This window comes from Perognathus longimembris, chromosome 3, assembly GCF_023159225.1.
Source record: "Perognathus longimembris pacificus isolate PPM17 chromosome 3, ASM2315922v1, whole genome shotgun sequence".
NCBI classification, from domain to species: Eukaryota; Metazoa; Chordata; class Mammalia; order Rodentia; family Heteromyidae; genus Perognathus; species Perognathus longimembris.
The window spans coordinates 50,560,619-50,582,558 of record NC_063163.1 but is presented as its reverse complement, the minus strand read 5'-3'; the positions used below and the strand labels follow the sequence as shown (position 1 = coordinate 50,582,558).

The following is a 21,940-nucleotide window of genomic DNA, read 5'->3' as shown; positions in this document are numbered from 1 at the left end:
ACCACTTTACTAATTTTTAAGTGTCTATTTAGTGATACTCAGTATGTTCACATTGTTTGTGCAACCAACACTACCATTAATCCCTCTCAGAAGTTCATCTTTTAGTTTAGTGGCACTGGAATTCATTTTTCCTATTCCCTCCTAACTGTAACTCCAGTTAGTCTTCAAGGTTAAACATAAATTATGGCTTCCCCATAGAGCTTTTGTAATTTGATCATCTCAAACTATGTTGGGGCTGAGCTTTCTTCCTTTTGCTTATTTGCATGTTTGACTTATTCACATATTACTCATTTACTGGGTGCACACTGGTCACTAGTTAAGAGCCAGTCTTGATGTAGACATTGATGCCATAGCAACAAACATAATACATAAACATCCTTCCTTTCACAAAATTCACATCATGGAGGACAGAGTTTGGAAGAAAACTACCTAACCTACTAGTCATGTGTGTCTATTTATCTCTATAGGTAAGCAAATACAAATAAGTAGTTATATAGTATTTCAGTTGGACATAGCAAAGCAGACAAGGAGAATGAAGCAAGTTAGGCATGGTTTATGAGCTGCAGTTGGAAACAGGGTAATGCGAGTAGTGTGAGGAAGTGGTATGTAATGGCATGGTATGTGATGGCATGGGACTGTCATCCTGGCTGTACAGGAGACTGAAATTGGGAGGATTGAGGTCCTAGACTAGCCCCAATGGAAAAGTCCATGAGACTGATGATACTCAAATTCAACAAAAGAAGCAGGGCATGGTAGTGGACACCTGTTGTCCAACTGTAGCAGGAAGTTAAAATAGTAGAATCGTGGTTCAGTTGTGCATCCTGGAAGGAATCAAGATGTATCCCCCACAGCAAAAACTGGTGCAGAGCCAGGCGCTGGGGGCTCAGACCTACAATCATGAGCCTGACACCAAAGGATAGTGGTTTGAAACCAGCCCAGGTGGGAAAGTCCATGACACTCTTCTCTCCAATAAACAACCACCAAAACAAAACAAAACAACCTAAAGTGCGCTGGCTTAAGTGCTAGCTGGTTTAGAGTGCTAGATTTGAGGGGGGAAAAAAGCTCAGAAACAATACCAAGACCCTGAGTTCAAGCCCCAGGACTGACACACAAAAAAGTGCAAAATGGGACTAGAGACATGTTCAAAGGTAGAGCACCTGTCTGAGCAAGAGGAAACCTTGAGTTCAAACCTTACAACTACATACACACACATACAGAGAGGGAGGTAGGAAATATATATATGTATATTTATTATATGTATATGATATATATCATATATATCATATGTATACATATATACATGTGTATATATATCACACACACACACACACACACACACACATATATATATATAATATGTGCCTGCAAGAGACACAGTATTATGTCATGAAGAAATCTGAATGGGTTTAAGCCTTGCAAAGGTGGAGCACATATGAAGCCATTTGAAGGTACAAGCCCTCAATCACCTATTGGTGTAACTTGTTGTGATAGCTCAATGTCTGTCCAATCTTGGACATAACATCTACAGTGTATAGCCAAATCTCTATTTATGACATCACTATTCTCTGCACATATTTACTGGGAATCAACAATTCTAGGCTATAGGGAAGAAGGCGCTGGAAACCTACCTTTGCAGAATCAGAAACATTGTCCCAGTATGGAGAAGGAAAGTCCACTTGCCCCATCAAGATCTGATCAAACAGCACCTCCTGGTCATCGCCACTTCTGTGTAGATGAATGGCAAGGAAAGAACAGCACTGAAATCTCAGATCGGGCCTGATATTTCTTCTCATTTAAAGCTCTGGAACCTTTCTTTTTCCTTATAAGTGTGCAAAATGTGTTTTAAAAGTTTTTTAAACTATTGAAAAATGCTAACTTTTCAACTATTTAAACGCTATTGAAAAGTACAACTGTTTTTTTCCTCTGAAGAAAGAATTTTTAAATGAAAAGAGGAAGAACTTTGGAAGGCATACACATTAGCATACACAACATGGAAAGAAAGAAGATAATATGTTCTCTTTCTGTCACCAGTTCTTTTGTGTGAGAAGGAAGGGCCACTGGATATTCTGAGACTAGAGAAATGCTGAATAAGAGCTTGCTGTCCATACCCACGAAATGGAGGGAAACCACAGAGCAGGATGTAAGTGATGACTCCAGCTGCCCAGATATCCACCTTCAGCCCATATCTGGAAAAACAAGTGATATTAGAGTTAGCAAAGACAGTGAGGGCTAATTGCAGGGCATGCTGAATGAGAAGACTCCCCTATGGCAAAAAAAAAAAAATTAAAACTATTCAACCAACAAACCAACTTAGTAAACAAACAAAAACCCTAAATGACTAACACACAAGCAACAACAACAAAAAAAACCCTTAGTAAATAACACAAAACCATCTAAATAGAGTTAAAGGTAAGAATAATGTTTAAAAGAATATCTATAACATGGAGTTCATTTCACTTAGCATCATCTTATGTGTTCATAAGGGTATAGCTATTGGGCTCTTGTGATCCTCTTCTATGATTTGCCTAAATCTCTGCTAATTATTCCCTATAAGGGAGACCATAGAGTCCATGTTTCTTTGGGTCTGGCTCACTTCACTTAGTATAATTTTTTCCAAGTCCTTCCATTTCCTTACAAATGGGGCAATGTCATTCTTTCTGATAGAAGCATAAAATTCCATTGTGTATATGTACCACATTTTCCTGATCCATTTGTCTACTGAGGGGCATCTGGGTTGGTTCCAGATTCTAGCTATGACAAATTGTGCTGCGATGAACATTGTTGTGCTGGTGGCTTTAGTGTGATTTTGTTTGTGGTCTTTTGGATAGATAGCCAAAAGTGGGGCTGCTGGGTCATAGGGGAGCTCTATGTTTAGCCTTCTGAGGAATCTCCATATCACTTGCCAGAGTGGCTGAACCAGTTTACATTCCCATCAACAATGAAGTAGGGTTCCCTTTTGGCCACATCCCCTCCAGCATTTGTTATTGTTAATTCTCTTGATAGAGGACATTCTTACTGGGGTGAGATGGAATCTCAATGTTGTTTTAATTTGCATTTATTTTATGGCCAGTGATGTAGAGCACTTTTTCATATGTCTCTTGACCATTCTAATTTCCTCATCAGAGAAGTCTCTTTTTAAGTCTTTAGCCCCCTTGATGAGGGGGCTATTGGTTCTTTGCGGTTTTGTTTTGGAGGAATGTAATTTTTTTTTTTTTTTTTGTGGCCAGTCCTGGGCCTTGGACTCAGGGCCTGAGCACCCTCCATGGCTTCTTTCCGCTCAAGGCTAGCACTCTGCCACCTGAGCCACAGCGCCCCTTCTGGCCGTTTTCCATATATGTGGTGCTGGGAATCGAACGAGAGCTTCATATGTAGGAGGCAAGCACTCTTGCCATTAGGCCATATTCCCAGCCCATGGAATGTAACTTTTTAGTTTTGCATATATTTTAGATATGAGGCCTTTGTCTGTTGTAAGGCCAGTAAAGATCTTCTCCCAATCTGTGGGCTTTCTGTTTATTGGAAACGATTGTTATATCACTGTTGTAACTACTTTCAATGTGCTAGGTGTAACTGTAGCTTCTATTATTGATGATCTTCTTGTATCCCCTTCCTGTGGTTGTACCTACACTATCTCTATATCTTATCTGAGTATATTGGAAACTGTGTATACTGGTATTAGAACTAGGAAATTGAAAGGGAATAGCAAAATCAAGAGACACAGGGTGGGGCTGAGGATATGGCCTAGTGGCAAGAGTGCCTGCTTCATATACATGAGGCCCTGGGTTCGATTCCCCAGCACCACATATACAGGAAATGGCCAGAAGTGGTGCTGTGGCTCAAGTGCCAGAGTGCTGGCCTTGAGCAAAAAGGAAGCCAGGGACAGTGCTCAGGCCCTGAGTCCAAGCCCCAGGACTGGCCAAAAAAAAAAAAAAAAAAAAAAGAGACACAGGGTAAAAAAAAAGACAAACAACTACAAAAGCAATACTTGCAAAACTGTTTGGTGTAAATGAACTGTACAACTCATGGGGGGGAGAAGGGAAAGGGGGAGGGGGGAGGGCGAATGAGGGAGGAGGTAACAAACAGTATAAGAAATGTATCCAATGCCTAAGGTATGAAACTGTAACCTCTCTGTACATCAGTTTGATAATAAAAAATTAACTGGAAAAAAAAGACTATCTAAAGCACCCACATAGAAACCAAAGTATTTTGAAATGGCTTGAGTTTCATAAGAGAGGGTCCAGTTTTTTAAATTTGCCATCCCTTATAGTTAATGCTGCATGTGCTAGTTCTCTGGAAATACGTATGTTAGGCTGACCCAACTTTATGGGAGGAACTCTCCACAGGTCTTGTTTTCCAAAGGAAAATGTACTATGTAGAGAAATAAAAATAAACTTCCCTAGGTGTTGTGTTGTGAAGACATTAAAGCCACTCAACAACAAAGCCTGCAGCAATACAGGTAAGTTAAAAGAAAAACAAAACAATGAAAGCATGGGCTTGTAACTAAATATCAGTCAGACAGGAGTTTTATTTTAAAAGGCTTGTTGTTAGGGTGCTGGTGGCTCACACCTGTAAACTGAGTAAGGTCTCAGGAGACTGAGCCATGGAGGATTGTGGTTCAAAGCTGGCCCAGGCAGAAAAGTCCAAGAGACTCCATCTCCAATTAATCAGCAAAAATGTCAGACTTGAGGCATGGCTCAAATGGTAGAGCGCCAGCCATGAGCAAGCAAGCAGAGGAACAGCGTGAAACTCTAGGTTCCCTGAATTCAAGCCATGGTACTGGCACCAAAAACAAGAAAAAAAAAGAAGATGTGTTATGGTCATAGTAACTGTGAGTTAATGATGAGTCTTAGAGACTAATGTCTCCATTTTAGAAATAGCAATTACTTCAAAATCATTTTCTAGTTGATAAAGCATTAACATGCATTATATTAGTCTGGAGCAAGACAAGTATCATCGATTTTATAGAAGAGAAAACTGATGTCCAGGATGTGAGTAATTTGGTTCAAGTCTGCATATTGAGTCAGTGACAGAGCTGGACCCCATCCAAGTTCTTCAAGTGCCCATGAGCAAGATAGATTGTATTCAGGAACTGAACTGACATGAACTGAAATCCCTTTGTACAACAACTTAAAGACCATCATCATCATTGTCTTCGTCGTTATCATCATCATCATCAATACTAAAATTAAAAAAATAAGAGCCTAGCCAAATCCTCTTTCTTCCCCCAGCATACTCTTCCCAGCAGACCACCAGGGCATGACCTGGAAGCAATCACAGAGATGCAGAGCTGTGACATTTAAGTGAAGTCAGGCAAGGTACTATGTTGGCTTTGGAATCACTCAAACTTGAGAATAAAAACAATCCCTATTACCTCTTATTTTACCCGAGAGATTTCCCAGTTGGGGTTCACTTCTCATGCTTTCTATCTTTCTGCTCTTTGGGTGTACGGTTCAAGGAGAAAACCTATCTCCAATTGGTTATAATAGAGACTGCCATATGGGCCTAGGTCTAGGTTGGAATTGTTAATGAAAAGACAGTGGGACTCTCTCTCCTTCCCATTTCTTCTACTGAAGAATAGCATTTCACAATGTTGACTATGGCTCTAAATAAGAAATAGCTCTTCGTGGACAAAGACTGTCTTGGCTAACCTAAGTGCAAATATTAACTCAGCTATTAAGTCATGAGTTTATAGGTGACTTTGCTCACCCCCTGGAGAGCCTCATTGTATCTAGGTGCAAAGTGGAAATAAGATTATTTACAGGAAAAGAAAGATTTAAGGGAATGAATTTAAGACTTGGCAGATGGTAACTCCTTAGTAAGTAACAGGTTATCCCACTACATTGCTCCCCACATTGTAGGGTAGAAAATTTCATTTAATTTATTCTGTACACAGAAACCATTAGAGAGCTAAGAGCCCTCTCACGCCTAAGGGTGTTTGTACTTCAGAGAAAATTGATGGATCGCCAAGAGGATCAAAATGGGATCAAGGCAGGATAAGGGAGGCTGGAGGAAATTACTACAGGAGACTAGGATCACGGCATACAGCAGTATCTGCATCTCTTATCTCCAAAAGGAAGTTAATTACCATTGATGTATGTTTTCTCTGTGAGTCACAATGTATTTAACTCTGTAGTTGATATCTTTTTTTTAAACTTCTACTTTTCACAACAAACCAAATAGGGAGCTGGGAATATAGCCTAGTGGCAAGAGTGCTTGCCTCGTACACATGAAGCCCTGGGTTTGATTTCTCAGCACCACATATATAGAAAATGGGTAGTCCATGAGCTGTTGTAGGACACAGAAAGCCAAACCACCTCTACAACCAAGTCAGGAAGCAGAATCCCCAATCAATGGATAGCTGGCTTGACTCCCCAGCACCACATATATAGAAAATGGCCAGAAGTGGCACTGTGGCTCAAGTGGCAGAGTGCTAGCCTTGAGCAAAAAGAAGCCAGGGGATAGTGCTCAGGCCCTGAGTTCAAGGCCCAGGACTGGCAAAAAAAAAAAAAAAAGACCAAAGAAACCTTAAGGGGGATTGCAGTATTTGGTAACTTGATGGAGAAAACAGAGGAAATGGACCCTATGTAAGAGAAAGAAAGAAAGAGAGAGAGAAAGAGCAAGAGCGGGAGTGAGAGAGAGAAGGAGGAAACCCATTAAATCTAATGAATTTTTGTGTAGGCGCAAGAGCACAGTACTATGTTTTTTGTTCTTGGAGCTGCACGGTTCTTTTGAAATACAGGTGGAGCATTTACCCAGTTTCAGCAATGATCTCTGGAGCCACATATGTTGGGGTGCCGCACACGGTGTACAGGGGGCCATCGACAATGGTGGCCAGTCCAAAGTCACCCAGCTTCAGTGATTTACTTCCATCCTGGTGTTCATAAACCTAAAATCAAAGCAAAAAACCACAACTGCCATCAAACCAATATTTCAGAACTTTTCTCTGCAGAAATGGGGAACACTGTGGTTTCAATTTAACATCCACAGAGTCAAAAGCATTAGGCAAAAATGTAAGTATACAAGCACAAGAACATCTTCCTTTACATTACTTCAAAACACAGCAAAAAGCTAGGCACTGGTGGCTCATGTCTATAATCCTAGCTACTCAAGAGGTTGAGATCTAGAGATCAAAGTTAGAAGCTAGCCTGGGGAAGAAAATCTGCACAATTCCTATCTCCAATTACCCACCGAGTGAAGCTGTGACAAGTGGTAGAATGCCAGCTTTGAGCAAAAAAGCTAAGGAGACAGTGCTCAGGCCCTTAGTTCAAGCCCCTTGTAGACACACACACACACACACACACACACACACACACACACGCAAGCAAGCAAACAAAAACATCAATAAAATTTGCTAAGTGAACCATCCTTCATATAATATGATGTGCAGGATAATTAAAATGGCAATGTAGGAGTATGACTGGAATGAATTAAAATTGGGAAGTGAGGATAGCATTTGTCAGATTGGTTTGTAGAAATTGTCCATTAAAAGGAAAAAAGTGTGTGCAAGAACAAGTATTTGAAATGATACACCACTGATGTATCTATCTCTGAGTGGTAGGCTTGTGAATAAATATTTCCCTTTTCCTTGTCTGTATTTGATTTTATCCCTCCAATTAAAACTGATGTACTCAATAACATGGAACTTAGAAATATGAAGTGTCATAAAATATAATTTATTAAAATAATTACTTCATTTCAGTATCAAGAAGTTTTAAACATGAAGTACTTTAGAAAAGGAACAAAAAGTAATATAATTGGAGAATGAAGTCCATTAATGTTGAGAATTAGGATTGAGCCATGTGAAACCGTAGCTTCTTCTTGATGATCCTCTTGTATCCCCTTCCTGTGGTTGTACTTGCTCTATCACTGTATCTCATCTGAGTACTCTGGATACTGTATATACTGGTATTAGAACTAGGGAAGTAAAAGGCAATATCAAAATCGAGAGACAAAGGATAAAAAGACAATTCCAAAAGCAATACTTGCAAAACCATTTGGTGTAAACCAACTGAACAACTCATGGGGGGGGAGAAGGAAAAGGGGGAGCAGGGAGGGGGGGATGAGGGAGGAGGTAACAAATAGAATAAAAAATGTACCCATGGCCTAACATATGAAACTGTAACCCCTCTGTACATCACTTTGACAATAAATAAGTAATTGTTATAAAAAAGAAAATGAACAAAAATGCCTACACACACATTAGACTGTGTGTTTCCATCAAGATCTATTTACAGTTTTTTATTAATAATTGAAAGGGATATTAACATTTCATTTCACCTGTGGCAATTTGGAAAGATTTATCAGGTGCTGAGTCAGCATGCAGTCCAGGTTTCCTTATTAAGGTAGTAAAAGTTTCCAATCTCTCACCCAACAAATCAAAACAAGAACACTTGGGACTCAGGCAAGTATTTACATTCCCTTAATTCTTTTTTTTTTTTTTTGGCCAGTCCTGGGGCTTGGACTCATGGCCTGAGCATTGTCCCTGGCTTCTTTTTACTCAAGGCTAGCACTCTGCCACTTGAGCCACAGCGCCACTTCTGGCCAGTTTCTGTATATGTGGTGCTGGGGAATCGAACCCAGGGCCTCATGTATACGAGGCAGGCACTCTTGCCACTAGGCCATATCCCCAGCCCACATTCCCTTAATTCTAACCTATGATCAAATCAAATGGAAATGCTTAAACCAAAAGTATCCCAAACAACTTCATTGATTTCTAAGGATCAAAGGGCATTTGGTGTCCTGTCAAGTCCTTTTTCCTAGAATGAATAAGATAAAGAAAAACAAATCACAACCATTTATAATTCTAATATTTCCAGCCCAGGGAATCTTTAGGAGATGCCTCAAGGAAATGGTGACGTTTTCTAAGTACATCAAAAATAATTCATCCAGCAAGCAAAGGCTGGCATGTTCTTGTATTATCATTCGATGATCATCTGTTCTTGCACAGCAAGACACATCTCCACATAGCAGGGGCACAGCTATGGTCCATGTGCCGTGTCCTTCTGCCTTTGGAAAAAGTACATTAACTTTGCATTCCACTGCAGCACAAAGTGCAGATGTCTGGCCAGCTAAGCTGCAGTTATCAGCAATGGCCATTTGAATCCAACTGTTTTGGCAAGGGAAAGCAGCCTAATTCTCCTCCGCAGTGAGACAGTGTCTTTTCCTGGTGGAAATGATTGCTTTACATCTTGTCTGCACTCAGAACCTGGAGTCTTCTTCCCCAGGGTTCTGGATCATGGTCAAATTTGGGCTGTCCTAGAGCAAGCATCCAGAGACCTGAGTGACTACCGACACTTGGGTTGTTAGAGCAATGTCAGCCATGTGTCCTGTTATTGTCTGGGGCGGAGACTGTCCTTTTTATTTAATGAAGCAGCTGTGCAGCCCTGGCTAGGACAAACTGCTTTCAATCAGGGCTTTGGGTCTTCAAAGTTGCAAAACACAATATGATTCCCAGTCTACATGTTCTCAAGCAAAAGCAATCACAAAATGGAAGTTCTCTTATGCCAGCTATTCTGGTCATCTAAATAATAAACATGTTTTTCATGAACAGAAATGTGAGCTGGAAACATCTAATAAATCGTCTGTCTAGTTTATTTCCCAGATAGAGCAGAATTGTTTATCTCCTTCATTTCATTTTCTTACTAATAACCTCTTGCTTTGAAGTTCTTCTAAGTCTAAACATTCACGACGTGTGCTTTGTGAGGTTATCCAGATTTTAATCTATGCAACCTCATTTATATAAGAATTCTGTAGCTTTTTATCTAACCATAATGCCTATATCACCTAACTTTATTCAGAAGTTTGACGAAACCAGATGTTGGAGGATCCAGTCATTAAGTCCCATTACAGTTCTGAACATGACCATGTAATTCTCTTACATGTAGAAAGGGTTTTGTTTATGAGCATCTGGGTTTTACTAGGAATCCATCTAACTATAGCCATGTACTAATCACATTTAATATGAATGAGCAATAGAGTTGAAAGTTTCAATAATTAAGAACAAACATGAGGTCCTGGATTCAATCCACAGCACCACCAAACAAATAAAAGCTAAAAACTCACTAAAATGTTACTTAAAATGAAAAAGAAATCAGATGAACTCAAAATGGTTCTAGTTTTTAAAAGATCAAAACATTAATTTAAAGATGTTGAATATACATATAAATGAATATATACGTATATTTGTATATATATATGTGTGTATATATGTATATATATTTGTACTTGATAGGCAAATACTTGACAACTTGGAGCCATTCCTTCAACCCTTTTTGCTCTGGGTATTTTTGAGATAAGTCTCACTTTTTGCTTAGGCTGTCCTAGACTGTGATTCTTCCATTTACCCTTCTGCCATACCAGGCTGCCATTCCAGGCTGGAATTGCAACCTCTTCTGATCTCAGCCTCCTGTGAAAGGCCTGTATCACTGTACCCAGCTATTGGTTGTTCTCAAGAACAAAAAGTTAGTGAGAACCAACGTTTTGCCTGAGCAATCCTCTTACTTTCTGCCTCCTAAGTAGCTAAGATTACAGACATGGGCCTCAGGTGCCCGGTTGAATCTACATTTTTTTTTTCCTAGTGTCTGAGTTTGAACACTGGATCTCATGCTTGCTTGGCTTGCTTACTTGGCTGGTGCGCTATTATTTGCACCATGCCTTCAACCCAGGTTTTTTGCTGATTATTTTGGAGATGGAATCTCATGGAATGTTTTTGCCTGGGCTGACCTTGAATCATAATCCTTCAGATCTCAGTCTCCTGAGTAGTAGGATTAAAGGCATAAACCACCATTAGAATCTATAATTTTAATGTTCAATTTTTTAACCTCATTAATCATTTGCAAAATAGCCCCCTCCTCCTGTGGTAGTAAGGTTTTCTTGAACATAAAGAGGCCCAAGTGACATTTAAGACAGACAAAAAGAAAACAAAAACAAACTAAACACACACACACACACACACACACACACACATTCTATGCAATTGAAAGCATTTCACAGCAAAAGTACATGAGAAGTGATTCAACAAAGGATTTTGCAGATAAGTGAATGGCCAAGCCTCTAGTATAAAAATCTGTTTCACTTCTTGTCAGGCAGGGAAGGAAACAAGGCTACTTTGGAGTTTTCTCTGTCAACACTTTGGGAGACAGATGGGGAGCAATATATTTCAGGGTTCCTTCTCCTCCATTAGGAAATTCCCCTTTCCTGCAGACTACAGTGACATTGCCCACCTCTGGGACTCACCACCGGTACAACCCCAGCTACACTCTCCTTCTCTTTTACAGAGCCAGTTGAAGAGGGCTATAAGCAAAGCCATTTGTGAATGTAACCAAAACTTTGGTTTAAAAAGACCATAGCTGCTTGTTCAATACATGTTTCAAGCACACACCCTCATGCTGTGCGCACACACACATATACACACACTCACCAAACCGTCTCTGCTACATGTTTTCCTAAATGCTAGCTATCCATTCACCTTGAACCAAGTTTTTAATTATGATTCAAAATCAGAAAGGCCTCTTACAAGTTCCCATTCCGAAATTCTGAGTCTTTGATGGGTACAGCTCTCAGAATCAGTTCTGCCTTGCATCAATTCAAGTGTCTCCCTTCATTCTGGCTATTTTCATAAAGGACATTAGCAGGTTGCCATTATAGACTTGGACAGCCTAGTTCATTGAGTGGGCTCTTTTGGACAAGGAACTTTGGGCTGTATTTTAAAGCCTCTGTAAACCATGACCCACACATAAAGTGGGAGTATGATAATTGTCAGTCAAGAAGTGTTCACAATGTGAGACACCAATTAATGTTCAACCTAGGACCTTTAAATACTATAGATGGTCCCCCACATTTTAAACACTTTGGGGCTATTAAAGAGATGAGGATTAGTGCAAATTACCCACTATATAGTGCCTTCACTGTTTCAACTAAGCAATAAAACTGTGTAATTGTACAACACTAATTGAATGCAGCCACACATAATTGTGGGTTGCCATGTGTATCCTGTTACCATAAAGACTGTCAATATTTTGTAAGCTACTCTTGTGATCATTGCAGATGCCTACAGTCAGAGAAGTTTTCTCTAGGGTTCATTATATGGTTATAAAGACATCTCATGGTTTGACAGACTAAATGTGTTAAATGACAGCAATTATGAAAAAGATTCCAATTAAAAGCTGAAGGCATGTCCTACCAAGAAGAGATATAACTAAAGGTCAGGGATGTAGATTTGGGGGCATATCCTTTCTCTCTCTCTCTTCTTTCTTCTCTCTCTCTCTCTCCTTCCTTCCTTCTTTAAAGAAAAACTATTTTATTTTTGCATCTTTTGTGTTAATCTGGGGTTTTGTGGGTACTGTAACTTGATGAATGGTTATGTGTATATGCCAGATTTCCCCTGGATGGGAAATTGAGACCATTTGGAAAAGTTACTTGAAAGAATAAAACATTTAATATATAGTCATAAAATGCAGCCGGTGGCCATAAAATAATATGAAAATCCACAGATAACCTGAGCCCAGTCAAATGGTTTCAAGGATTTCCATAATCGAGAACTAAAAGTTGACTAATGTAACAGATGTGTTGGGGAAAAAACATAACTCTCAATGTTGCTAAAAATTCAAGTGTAGCCCTGTTGAAACACTGGCTAATGAATTAGTAACCATGAATAGCTTTCACAGATCAGCTCAATAGGTATTAAAAAGATTTCACCAAATAGACTTGAACAAAACAACCATGAAATTGACAAAGCCATGAAAAATGGTCAATTTGCTCTTTTAGCATATAAGAGGTCCGTTTAAAAAGACATTGATTTCCTCCAGCTATAATATATGGTATCTTTGATGCTTTCTAAGCAGGGAGATATTTTGTAAAAAGGTACTTTATGGTCACAAACTTTGGAATTAGCCATCCTGGAAAAAAAAACTAATGAAAACATTTTATACCCAGATGTCCATCACTTATGAAATAAAAAGATAATAATAAAGACAAGAGAAGTTCCTTGGAAGTCAGAAAGGAATAAATCAAAAAGAAGTTATTGTATTAAAGGAAAAATAAAACCACTGGAAATTGAAGAAAAGCTGATGAAGTGAACGGAAACTCCAAGAAATTCAATTCTCATCCTTGATTTAAAGTAGTCATGAAGCTATCTATAAAGGGGTTTCATGCAGCTGCATGCTGATACTTGAAGCACACACATTCCGGATCCTAAGAGGAATTGTATCCTAGGACTTTGCCAAAACTATGGGAACTCAATAGCATTGCAATGTAAAAAAAAGTTACATTATTTGTCACACAAATAATGTCTTGTATGTCACTGCAGGAAACACTGAAAATGGCAGATCATTATAAAGCAAAAAGATCTCCCTAACACATAGTCTTGATATCCAGAAATAACCATTGTCACGTGATAGGCTATGCATTTCTAGAACTTTCTCTTTCTTTCCTGCTCTTCTTTCTCCATTGCATATTATGTCCTAAATGTTTTCCCAAGTGAATGAGCATAAACACATGTAATTTTTGTACGTGTCTGCTGGACATTCCATTGTTGATATATACCATAATAATCCTCACAACAATGACTGCCACTGTCATTTATTGAGCTCACAGGAGGCACCAGGAAGGGAGATGAGGATGCTATGTACACTGTCCTACATGGCCCTTACAGAGGCCTGCTCATTAACTACCCTTACTGACATTTTGCAGATGAGAAAACTGATATAGAGAGAATGGAAGGAACTTGCCAATGATACATCGCTAATAAGTAGCACAGTTGGAGTCCATAACACTACCCAGAATGGCTGCTTGTCACATGATTTTACCTTTTAACTGTCTCATGCCCTGAGCTAAGCTTTCAATATGATCTGGGATTGTTTCATACCAAAAATACTGAGATGAGCGCTCTCTCTCTCTCTCTCTCATACGTTCTCTCGCTCTCTCTCACTCTCTCTCTCGCTCTCTCTCTCTCACACACACACACACACAAATGCACACACATTTCCTTTATATTTCTCTTAAGTTGCATTTCTTCAAAAGGCTTTGGCCGTCTATAATTGAGCTATCTTTCAATTAACCAGATACAAAACTACAGAGTGAGTACTCTAGGTGTGGTTCAGATGGTAGGGCATAAGGCTTGAGAGCAAAAGCCAAGTGAGAGGACAAGGCCTTGAGTTCAAACCACAGCACCTGTACACACACAAACACACACACACACAAATGAAACTGGCACACTATTGCACCAAATAATGTGTCAAGATAATGTCATTTGTCTTTTTTTAAACTTCAACTTTCATTCAAATTCAAAGAGTAGATTTTTTACTCATTCATCAGAAATGGATCATTCAGTTTCTTCTTGGACATGTCTAATAATAACTAATCTAGGTTAAAGATCATTTACTTATTAGAAACTTTTTTCTTATATTAACTTTAAATCTCTGACCTATTAATTTATTTTATTTTTAGACTGAGTTTAGTCCTATCAAATATAGCACAGGAAAGCCGTCTGTCTTCTACTTGACAGCCTTTCTACCTTAGGATATCTGATTAGACCCCCTGACTGAGCCCAGGTTATCACTATAATAGGCAATGTGCAGTAAGAAGAGAGGAAAGAAAGCTGAGGGCATATTAATACCTTTTTTTCAGCTGTTGGGGTGAATTTGGGGCCTGGACACTGTGCTTCATTATTTTTTGCTCAAAGAAAGTGCTTTACCCATTTTGAGTTACTTCCAGTTTGGGAATGATTAGTAGGAGATAAGAATCTCATGGAATTTCCTGCCCAGGGTGGCTTTGAACTGTGATCTTCAGATCTCAGCTTTCTGAGTAACTAGGATTACAGACATGAGCCACTGGAACCTGGCTCACGTGAATACATTTAACCCTGTTACATTGGGACTCACACCAAGTCCCATCGTCATGTTGAGACTTTCTGTTAACCCATACTCATTTCTCCTGCAGTCAGGCCAGGGCTTGTCATTACTCTTCTGTAGTCATCAATAAAATGACTATGTCCAAACTACTTATTTTGTTGGCATTTATGTTTATGACTTATTAAATTTCAACTGGCCAATTTTAGAACCTTTATATAGCCAAAGATCTCTTTGATCCTCACTGGTGGAACTCCAAGTCTCAGATAAGGCTGAGGTAGGTTAAGACTAATGTTAGAGCTGAGGAAGAGCCCTAGCCCTTTTCCTTTGGGCCATCCCCAGTCTACTCATTAGCACATTGTGATGGATCATGTTCACAATATAGTTTGACTTTCTTCTGAATTATCTTGAGGTTCTGGACACACAAATAGAAAAGATTAGAAAAAATGCTGTTTCTACACTAAACAGGTACATACCATTTTTCTTGTCACAAGGCTACAAACAATGCATTGAACACCAGTTACATAGAACTTAATATTTTACTAAGTATTGTAAGTTATCTAGAGATGATGTGATATGTATGCATACAAGTATGCATGTGTGTACACATGTGTGTACATGTGTATGTATATGCATATATGGTATATGTATATAGAAATATATGGATATATACATGTATATGTATATGATGTATATATGAGGAAGAATAGAGGTTATATGCAAATGTTGCACCACTCTATACTTGGGCCTAGAGCAGTGCAGACTTGCGTAATGCCAGGAAATTCTGGATGAATCCTTTGTGGATCCTGAGGAATTGTTATGGAAAGGACTGAATACAAATCTACCTAGGTATGGTTTTGTTCATAGACAGATCTCATTCTCAGATGGACACTTCGTCTGTCAATGTGCACGATCCCACTACTCATGCATTTACTTTGAGAGTAAGAGTTTTAGATGTTAAACATCAGGAAGTTCATTATCTTGTGAGCTTAGAGGAATTGTGAATTAAAATGAATAAGAGTTAGGACACAGACAGTGACATTCACCCTTTGCAGTAAATAGAAGAATGATCAATGAACACAGTGAGGAACTTGAGTTAGACATGTCATATAGTGGGAGACACAAATCCTTCATAGAGAGTTTCTAAAGGAAAATTTCTAACCACAGCAAGCAAAATCTCTTCTTTCTATCTTTTTTTAGGTTTGAGAGTGGGACTAGAACTCACACCTGCCATTTTCTCTCATTGGCAAGAGTTCTAACAACGGGGCTAAGCCTTTAACCCCTACAGTCTCTAAGAAACTGCTTTTTCCTGGAGAGTATTGGGGAAGAGTTTGGGAAGTAAAAGGTTTCAAATATACCTTTCTGAACTTGAAGATAAACACTTGAATCTAATAAAATATTGATTTATATTACTATTATTAATTATTATTGCCTATAAGGAGGTGATACCTGTATGTAAAGGATGGAAAGCCTTGTCTAGTTCACTGGACAAGGAACTGCTGCAGATGTTGCTGCCAAGGGATTTTTGCCATCTAGTGGTAACTACTGAAAATTACAAGTGTTGAATCGTGCTTTTAAAAACATAGAAGAATGTGACATGCGTATAAAATAAAATAGAATTAAGAAGCCCATGAAAAACTGTAATAAAAAAGAAGGAGGAATCTTGGTGCTGCTAGGACACACATGCAATCCTAGCTTCTCAGAAGACTGAGGTGTGAGGAGTAAAGATTGAAGCCAGCCTTGACAGGAAAGTCTGTGGAACTCTTATTTCCAGTTAACTACTAGAAAGCTGGAAGTGGAGCTGTGGCCCAAGTGGTAGATCACTAGCCTTGAGCAAAAATGTGTAAGGACAGTGCTCAGGCCCTGTGTTAAAAGCTCAAGAACAGCACACACAAAAAAGAGAGAGGATAAGAAAGAATAAAAGAAGGACAAATATTAGCAAAGCAGTATGCATGTGTGGAAATATCACAATGAAACACCTTTGTAACAACAAATATATGCTACAAAATGAGAGAAAAAGATGCTAGCGTTAATATCCACATCAATTATCTGAAAAAAAAAAAGAATTCCCACCTGACCTCAGATGATCTATTTATATAACAGGAGAATTCAAATCCATATTTATCATAAATACCTGATAGACTCATCTTCATACAGCTGAATCAGAAAATAAAGGGAAGAAATATTTAATCTTGCATCTCACTATGTAACATTACAATACATAAGAATTTCACCAAGAATCTATTCAATGTCATATAATTCTATTCATATAAATTTTCTGGACTTATGAGACTGTAACCCCTTTGTACACCACTTCGACAATAAATAAAGTAAAAACATTTTCTGGGATCATGATAAACTTGCATTGAAAAAAAAGTGACTTATTGCAAAAGAGCAGAAGTACCTTTAGTTGTTTTGGTATACACAAACAAACACACACACACACACACAGTCTCACAAGTGCATCTGGCAATCCACTGTCTCCACTAGGTGAGGTTTTTGTGGTGCCAGTGTGACTCCTCTATATAATAAATGAGTTGAGAAATAGCCTAGACTCCTTTAACCTGGTCTGTTCTCTATTCTATGAGAAGTGTCACTTACTCATTCACTTATGCCCAGTCATAGAACTGCTATGCACTGAACTTGATACCAAACAAGCCAAAAAAAAAAAAACTGCATAAAACACTTTAGAGGCAAAGTAATAGCAATAGTACAGTAATAAATAGGTGATTTTACTAGTTCCAAGTCCTTGTAAGTCATCTCATAGTTTTTCATTACAAAACCTTGACCTGACAAAACACTTACAGTTAAGTAAATCATTCATATGATTTGCATCAAACTCTGAAGCTAAGATACATTTCAATATTATGCTAAAAGGGTTAAAGAGGAACAGGTTAAAAGTTTTGTGTACATGATAGAATGAAATCTAAAGCTGAGTCAGACATTTATAAAAACCATTGTGCTAGGTATAATAAATATTAAACATTTAACTAGCAAAAGTCTTGTTATCATCATACAGTTTAAAGGAGTTCATGAAGACTTGTACTGTGTGGCCTTTTTACTGATTTGGTAAATTTTCCCTTTGCTAATAAGCAAATAAATTCAAAATTGTTATATTTACTTAGGCATTGAACTTTTTTTTTTTTTTTTTTTTTTTTTTTTTTTTTTTTTTGCCAGTCGTGGGCCTTGGACTCAGGGCCTGAGCACTGTCCCTGGCTTCTTCCCGCTCAAGGCTAGCACTCTGCCACTTGAGCCACAGTGCCGCTTCTGGCCGTTTTCTGTATATGTGGTGCTGGGGAATCGAACCTAGGGCCTCGTGTATCCGAGGCAGGCACTCTTGCCACTAGGCCATATCCCCAGCCCCCGCATTGAACTTTTTCATAGCTTTCCATTCATCATGTGGCAAATCCATACATAAACAGACAATAAAAGTTTTAAAACATGTCAATAAAAAATGAAAAATTATTTTTCGCTCTATGTAACAATATTGTTGTAACATTTTGCTGGTTTAAGGGCTTAGAAACACTTCCTTGTACTTTTGCTCAGTTTGTTTATAGCTGGCATAAAACTTTTGCTAGTTAATTGGGGAATTTTCTGCCCTGGTCGTCTTTACATCATGACTGTCTGATCCCAGCTTCTTTTTCTTTCTTTTTTTTTTTTTGGCCAGTCCTGGGCCTTGGACTCAGGGCCTGAGCACTGTCCCTGGCTTCTTCCCGCTCAAGGCTAGCACTCTGCCACTTGAGCCACAGCGCCGCTTCTGGCCGTTTTTCTGTATATGTGGTGCTGGGGAATCGAACCTAGGGCCTCGTGTATCCGAGGCAGGCACTCTTGCCACTAGGCTATATCCCCAGCCCCTGATCCCAGCTTCTTGAGTAGCTAGGATTCCAGGAGTGAGCCCCTGGTGCCTGGCTTATACAAATTATTATAATAAAGTACTTTCATTATTAGGAGTTATTTAACTTTTGTTACATGCAAAAGGGAAATAAAAGAAAGAGAACTACTAATAATTATGTGTCTTTGTCTTCATGAAATATCCTTAAAGGAGGCTAGAAGATTTTAAATACTTTGTTCAAGATCATGAGACTAGCCAATAGAAGAATGAAGTACTTGCTTTTAAAATTTCTTCCATCTAATTATAAGTACAAGATGTGTGCCAGGTGCCCTGAGACACTTCTCTCCAATTAACTACCAGGAGAAAGAGGAGGAGAAGGAGAAGAAGAAGAAGAAGCTTCCACAAGTAGAGTTGTGGCTAAAGTGGTAGAGCAACAGCCTTGATAGAAAAAGCTAAAAGACAGCATCCATGGCCTGAGTTCAAGTACCCAGTAATAAGTAAAAGAATAAATTAAAAAACACTGCAGTTCTGAAATTAACAGAGACCTTGTGTGTAATTAGTAATGTCATCCTAACATCCTTCAATGTATTCTGTTCTTTTATTTATCCAGTAATAGATTTAGCCATGCAAAATTCATCAACCCTACCCCCTCTAAGAAACCACTATAATCAATTCTCTTAGATTTTCATGTAGAAAAAACACTATTTTGAGTAACTGTAATTGTTACTGAAGCTGTTCAGATTCTGCTATTGTTTGGATTCTTAAATTAGAACAGTAAGAAAAAGGAGGTTTTTTTTTTCTTTTTTGTTAATTAAAAGCAAAATATGTTCTGGTAGGTACAGACCTTAAAAAGTATCCTACAAATTATTATTTTAGCAAAACAAGGCTGCCATGCAAGCACTTCAGGCATTTACAGAGATAATGCTATAATTAAGGAGCAAATAAACAATGGCTGCCTAAAACTGAACTGCAAAGGAAAAACAGGAGGAGAAATTTTCAGTCAGTGGTGTTTTTTTGCTTAGAGAAGTTATTAACAAAGGCCCCCTTGTAAGTCCTTTCCTACAAGACAGTCCTACATAATTCAGGATACAGGAATAATGCCTGCGGAGAGGAGAGAAAATTGCCCCAGTTTATGAAGGTAGAAGACAATGTTTAGGCTACTACAGAGACATGGAATTTGAAGTGCAATTAAGTCAGACCTCTGTCATTTGACCTCAGCTGCCTTCATTAGTCAATAGTTTCAAGATTACTAACATAATTACAACAAATCATGTACATATTTATTGCTAAATGCCTATCTTTCTTCTTGAAGTGGTGTATCTAGTTGCCAAGTTCATGGCCATAACAGTACTGAGTTAGCCTCCGTTTAACATAACTTAAGTGGCTTTGGAGTAAGAATTAGGTTGGGATCTTGACTTTTCTACTGATCCACTATTACAATTATGAATGGGCCATTTAACTTCTAGCTAGCCAGTTTCCTTATATGTGAAATAGAGCAATAAAAGAATGTACCATGGAGAGGGCTGATGGCTCATGCCTGTGATCCTAGCTTCTCAGAAGGCTGAAATTTGAGGGTCAAGACTCAAAGCCAGCCTAGGCAGGAAAGTTTGTAAGGCTTTTTTCCAATTAACCACCAAAAGGCTGGAAGAGAGGCTGTGGCTCAAGTGGTATAGGACTAGTCTTGAGCAAAAATGCTAAGAGACAGACCCTAGGCCCTGAGTTCAAGCCCTTGTACTGGCACGTGCACACACACACACACACACACACACACACACACACACACACACAGGAATTTACCCCATCGTTGAGAGGATTAAACATGATGATAGCTGTGAGACCCTTAGGCCCAAGGCTAAGCCCAGAGGTGGTTCTTATGGCAGCTGATTTCATTTGCTTCTCTCTGTGGTGGGAGTTGAGTGGCTTCTCAGCCTTTGCCTTCCCCCTCACCTGGAGGAGCTGACTGAAACTTGTGTCTCTTAGCCTTGTCACCAGACACTACTTCTGAATTGTCCAAGAGCACAGAGACCCAGAAATGTGATTTTTAACGGGCAGCTGGAAGTCATTGTCATTTAGGGTGTCTTTGGACCACCCTTGGAGAAACATTGCTTTAGAACAAGAATCCTTAATTCCTAAGCTTCTGAAGAAACCAGCAAAGAGGGTGTTTCAAGTTATTACAGGATGCTCAGGGTGGATCATGGAAGTGAAAAACAGCATTCTGCTAAAAATCATACATTTGCATATATAATTAATTTCCAACCTAAAAAGACAGTAGCATTTATACTCCTCACACAATTTCTAGTGACCCCTCCTCTACCCAGCCAGTATATTCCTGCCCTTCCCCCCCTGCCCCCCCTCCGCCCCCCCTCCCTTCATTAACTGGGTTCTGACCCTCTTTTGCTATGTGGTAAATTCTTCCTTAGAGACAGAAAATTCAAAAGCAAGCCAAATATTTGTAAAGTGGAAAAGGATGTTTTTAATTTTTTTAAGTCAGTCTTCATGCTTATCTGCCTCCCTGCAGAGTACCACTAAAACCCATTACGAATTATTTCTCTTAGGCTTTCAAGCATATCACTAAGATGTGATCAGCTAGCAGACTAAAGCAATGTCTGATAGGGCTTCTTTTCTTTTCCCAAGAAAAAATTCTTAACAAAAAGAGATGTGGATTATAAAAAATTTGCTCTGTTTTGTCCTAGGCTAAGATGTTAACTACAGCCTTAGACATGTGACCTCTCTGCCCATTATGTCTGGTAATTACTAGTAAGTCAGACACTTCTATTAGCGCATTAGCTCTCACAGATCAGCTGAAAGGCTAGTTTCCTCTGCGAGATACAGGCTAGCTGCAAATAAGTTGTTAAGGCCTTAGGAAAGGGGAAATTGGGGGAATAGGAATTGGGGCTTGTGATTGTTGGGAAAACGGAGGAGAAAGGAAAAAGCTGGACTCGATCCTCAACAGGCGAAGACTGTTTATTGAGGAACAGCGTGGGTTTGGAGGTTGTTCTCCTGAGTTCTCCTGGGTTTTGGGGTGTGCTTATATAGGAATTTACAAGGAAATAGAAAACAGAAAGGGGGTTATGGTCCCAGGGTGATATCTTTGACCAGTCCCACAGTGGAATGCTCCACTGTGGGGTGAGGGGCTATTGTCCCTTGGGGACCAAGGGTGGGGTCCTTGGCCCAGCCTGGATTGGAACTGCCTTGGACAGGCATATGGTCAAGCTTGTTGTCTTGCTTGACCTTGGGAATGAGATAGGAATCAATCCTTCAGTAA

General features: G+C 39.1%; 1 protein-coding gene across 1 annotated transcript in view; it reads right to left on the bottom strand.

Moving 5' to 3' along the window:
- Dclk1 (doublecortin like kinase 1) overlaps positions 1-21,940 on the bottom strand; it is a 327,731-nt gene that overhangs the window by 35,469 nt on the left and 270,322 nt on the right. The window contains exons 12-14 of the mRNA XM_048341504.1: positions 6,750-6,883; positions 2,109-2,186; positions 1,629-1,725 (exon numbers count right to left, since the gene is read on the bottom strand). Of these exons, the coding sequence (XP_048197461.1) occupies positions 1,629-1,725; positions 2,109-2,186; positions 6,750-6,883 (309 nt within the window). The remainder of the gene's footprint in view (positions 1-1,628; positions 1,726-2,108; positions 2,187-6,749; positions 6,884-21,940) is intronic.